The 4,681-nt window shown below is 37.3% G+C and overlaps 1 protein-coding gene across 1 annotated transcript in view; it reads right to left on the bottom strand.

Moving 5' to 3' along the window:
* TTLL11 (tubulin tyrosine ligase-like family, member 11) overlaps nt 1-4,681 on the bottom strand; it is a 13,132-nt gene that overhangs the window by 7,439 nt on the left and 1,012 nt on the right. Inside the window, exon 3 of the mRNA XM_010285250.1 lies at nt 2,999-3,132. Coding sequence (XP_010283552.1) covers nt 2,999-3,132 — 134 coding nt within the window. The remainder of the gene's footprint in view (nt 1-2,998; nt 3,133-4,681) is intronic.

Below are 4,681 nucleotides of genomic sequence, written 5' to 3'. Positions count from 1 at the left end.
TAGGGAAAACTAGTTGATATGAAATGAGATATTTCTGTGTACTCAGCTTGACAGAAGGAAATTATCTTTAAAAACATGTTAACTGTTTACAGTCAACAGCAAGAGGAATGTATGATGTCTAATGGTATGAAAATCTGATCCAGTTGCAGGTTTGGCTTTCAAAAGGAGACACGGGCTAAATAAATACAGTGTTCTGAAAAAAAATGCACATAACAGGCTCTAAGATTTGACAGCGCAAAGCCTGTCTATGCCTAAAAGGTATCCAAAAGCTGAAAACCTGATTAAACCACCAAACATACAGTGTGCTGGAAATTAGACTATCCAAATTAGATTCTTATTAAAAATCAATCATACTAGGCCTATTCGTCATTCTCACAGACAACACAAAAGGAAATACGAGAGCAATCAAGGCCCTGGTTTGAATCCCAAGCTACTTTTCTGAAATTGTAATTTCTTACTAGAAATAAGTTCTTAGCACACAGATTCCAACAGATTCCTCTCTGGTAGTGAAGGGGTGATCACCTGAGAGATTTGCTTATCTGTAATTCATCTTCTGTTATGGTGACACATTAGCACAAAATGTTTTATAAGGTAAAGAAGAGGTGAGTACTGAAAATAGCTAAGTATATGTTTACTTAGTAAAATGAAGTTTTAAGCCGTTGTTAAAAATACCTATAATTTCATTTCAAAACAAATGACACTAAGGGAACTATGATTTTGTTGGTATTTCCCAATACGAAGTACATCCACAACAAACTCAAGAGTCCTGCTTTCTCATCAGTTACTGGCTTTTGAGGCACAGAAGATTAATCTTAGATTAGCTCTAGTGTTTTCTACCTGGATTTAGGTATAGTGGAAAATGAGAAAAACTGACAGTATTTGATTTAGTTATTGATATAAATATATGATAAAAGTTCACAATCATGTCTACAGAAGTGAGGCACAATAAGAATATCTGAAAGACAAGTTGTTTTGCAACGTTGTAGTGCTTCAGGAGGAGGCAGTGAGATTTAAATTCTCAAGGAGTTTCTTCTTTCAGTAGACATTTCTATCACAGGCGAAATCTCATAGGTGTTCCTTTCTCAGTCCAGCCCTTTGCGACAAAATCCTGTACTACACACAGCACCAAACCATCTTCTCATGTCTAACCTACACCTACCCTGACACAGAATTTGTGACTTTGGTAATTAACTATGCCCTAAAGGGCTTGAATACTAGCAATAGCAAAGGTACAGCAACATGAGTTTCAGCGTGACGTATCTAGAGCTACGTATTTAGTAGTTGCAGCCCACGACAATACAACTTTACTTCCAGAAGTACCCAAGATGGCTAAATCATCTTTTGCTCAGACAAATGTACACATGGCATTCACATATTCAAGTGTATGCCAGTTGCTACAGGGGTATGTTTAACGTGCAGGCACTGCCAATGCTGTATTGTACTTGTTTGTACTTTGTTTGTGAATAAGATGCAAATTCAGTCTCAGAGAGCTGACATTTTCAGCAGCATTAGGGTCCCTTGGTTGTAAAGCAAAAAAAACCACATATGAACAAATAAACAACAGAAAAGACAAGAACTCCTACTGAGAACTCGTGAAGCTGCAAGCAAAAAGCGTTCTGAACCATTTATGGTTCACAGTGGATTTGGAATTTTTTGTTTTGCATTTTTTCTTGTTTTGGAGGGGTTACATTACAACTTGCGTTAAGTAGAACACAAACTCTTACAACATAAAATATAATGTTTGATAACAAGAACTATGCTTTTTCTCAAACACAGATGGAAGAACATATGCAAAGGAAACTCCTAGGAGTGTGTTACTGGACATCTGTTATTCTTGGAACAAAAACCGAATCGTTTTCACTGCAGTAACCGTTCAACCAGAGAGAAGTATTTATTTGCAGTGCCACCTGCTGACAGCGTGCGGCTCTGTGCATTTAACCTGCTGTACAGCCCACATTGCTGCCGTTACTCAGCGCCTCGTAACTGAGACAGGCACGAGTCCCAAAAGAGTCATTACTAGAACCCCAGTGCACCATTTTGAAAGTTTACTTCCAAGTTATTTGCACTTAACTACCTGTCATTGCTAAATTGATTGGATAATTTACAATCCTTTTAAAAAATTGGTCTTACATCTACAGCAATAAGGCTGAAGTACTGGGGATTTTATTAATTCTTACTGTTCTAGCAGTGCCATGGCAGTGACCTAGCACCCTTGAAGAGTATATATTAAAAGATGTTCATGGATCTAATTGGTTTGTGGATATGGTAATTATCTAATAAGTAACACACAGTATAGAAGTCTATTAAAGTCCATACCTTTTTCTCTCACTTTTCCAATCAGAGGATACTGTAGAATACAAGAATGCACTAGCGAGTCAGACAGGGTTAAAACAAACACATACAATATTTTAAAAAATATCTGTAATAACAGAACCAAACAGCAACACACAGCATCATTTTAAAAAAAAAAAGCTGAAAAAGAATGTCATTTTATTACATTCTGAATATTTAAACAAAGCAACGGTCTGACAAGAGATTCAAACAAACAATTATTCAGGAAGATGCAAGTATATTTAACAATGCACAGTACAAAATGCTGTTTTGAAGGATTTGGATAGAACAGGTAGGGTGGACTAAAAAGACTTCAGTGACAATGAACCTGGTGAAGTACCACACTCCACACACTACTGTACTGGAACCACCTCAGCCCTTTTAAACTCAGTAGAATATGCACGGAACGAGCTTATGGTTCTACCATGTTTAATTTTCAGACATCTCTTTGGCATTGCAGAGAAGCATAATTTTTTTAAAGTTTATTCTAGAACATAACAAACAAAAGCAGTTCATCAAGACTATGTCTGGATTTTTCATTGAAAATTTATGTCCTCCCCAGCACCCAAGTGTGATTTTAAATAATCTGGTAGGCATGAAAAACTAAAGAATGACATGGCAACAATATCCAACAAGTTATACTATTCTGAGAGTAAAAGTAATCTACCTCAGCCACAAAGAGGGGAAATTCTTCTGGCAGAATCCAAGATCGAGGATAGAAGTTATATTCAAGAGGAAATAGATCTTGCATTGTTCGCACTGCACGACTCAGTGTAATTTTACGTACCATTTCCGTCATGCCTGGGAAAAGAACAGACAGTGTCTAAAAGCAATGAAAAACTTGCACTTCTAAAAGTAAATTGTTACATCATTGCTCACCCTACTGGTAAGGCACTCTAGTCATTGCTTTCAATAAAGCTGAAGACTTTTAAAAATTTAAAATCTGACAAAATATTTGTAACATTTCCCCACCATATTTCATATTGTTTGTATTATTGTATCGTATTAGAAAAAAATAATTATCAAAAATACAGCTCAGAATAATAGAGGGAAAGCTTTAGCAACATACTACCTACCACCTTTGCCATAATCCAAAATAATCGTCCCAGTCTGCTATCATTCCAGGAATAGGTAAAAATGTCATTTAAATATAATCAACCACTCCATGTTTATTTTGCATTCATTTAAGTAACTACATCAGAAAGACCAGGTTATTTTGAGAGCAGCCAAACTTCGCTGCTTTCCTGCAGCTTTGAATCTTGTGCTTGGATCATGCCATGCCCAGATCTGTGAGAGCTCCGGTAGAAGCTCTTCCCAAGGTCGAGGCATTCAGGGTTACTCTCGTGTTGTTTATATGCTTTCAGTTATTACAGCTTATAAGGTTCATCCTGCAGCTTCTTTCTCAGTGAGAACATCACCTGTGGGCTTCTTTCCTACATGGGCAGCTAATTTCCACAAAACCTATAGGAATTCAGCAGCCTGTGACTGCAAACCTCTGTCGAGTGCGGTTGATTTTGGCCAGGAGGTTCCAAAGGTACAAGGAGGACACACACACATTTGCTGAAGTCTTATTTCCACCAGGAACATGACTAAAAAGCTGTATTTATGGCAAAGTTTCTAAGTCTTCCTGGGGACCAACCCTTTCAGAGTCTTTGAATCTCTGACAAGTAACTAAGAAAAGCATCATGATCTCTTCTTCAAGAGAAAGAATTTAGTAAAACCCAGCATCAAGTTAGCGCAACAACCCTGGAAATCAGGTCTACTTCCGAAGGGCTCTGGTTCTGACTACTATGGAGGCCACTTGCTTACCACATCGAAGCCAGAATACAGAGGGGGTAACATTCATCTAGCACATTCTTAAACCACCAGAAAACTACACCATCCGATACCTGTATGTGAACTTCCCACAGACAGGAGAAAGTCAGGGTAAATAAAGCATGAAGTTTGGTACCTGAGTGTTCTCATTCTCACAGCATACTAACACAGCAGCAATAAATCTGAAGTAAAGGGCTTAGATAAGTCAATACCTAAGCTCTTAGCTCTTATTTAGAGAGATCTCAAGAGGGATTAAACGAGAAAAAAGGGAGCTTAAAAAAGTAGAAGAGTCATCATAAAATGAGGGCTGACATGAACTCTTCAATATTAAAAAAATCCATTTGAGGAACCCTGCTTTGAGCTTCTCCCTGAGATAGGCCAAAGTACAAAACAAAACAGATTCTTTCCACTTTGAATCAAAAGCAAATCCAAAGATACAGCACTGTTATCAATGCTAGATAACAGACAATAATTGCATACTTAAATTATAGCCTAACACTCTTATTTTTCCTAAATCCATACCTAGGAAGTATTC

The sequence above is a fragment of the Phaethon lepturus genome, unplaced genomic scaffold (assembly GCF_000687285.1).
Source record: "Phaethon lepturus isolate BGI_N335 unplaced genomic scaffold, ASM68728v1 scaffold57274, whole genome shotgun sequence".
NCBI lineage: Eukaryota > Metazoa > Chordata > Aves > Phaethontiformes > Phaethontidae > Phaethon > Phaethon lepturus.
Note: the sequence above shows the minus strand (reverse complement) of the source record. Positions and strands in the feature narration are given on the sequence as shown.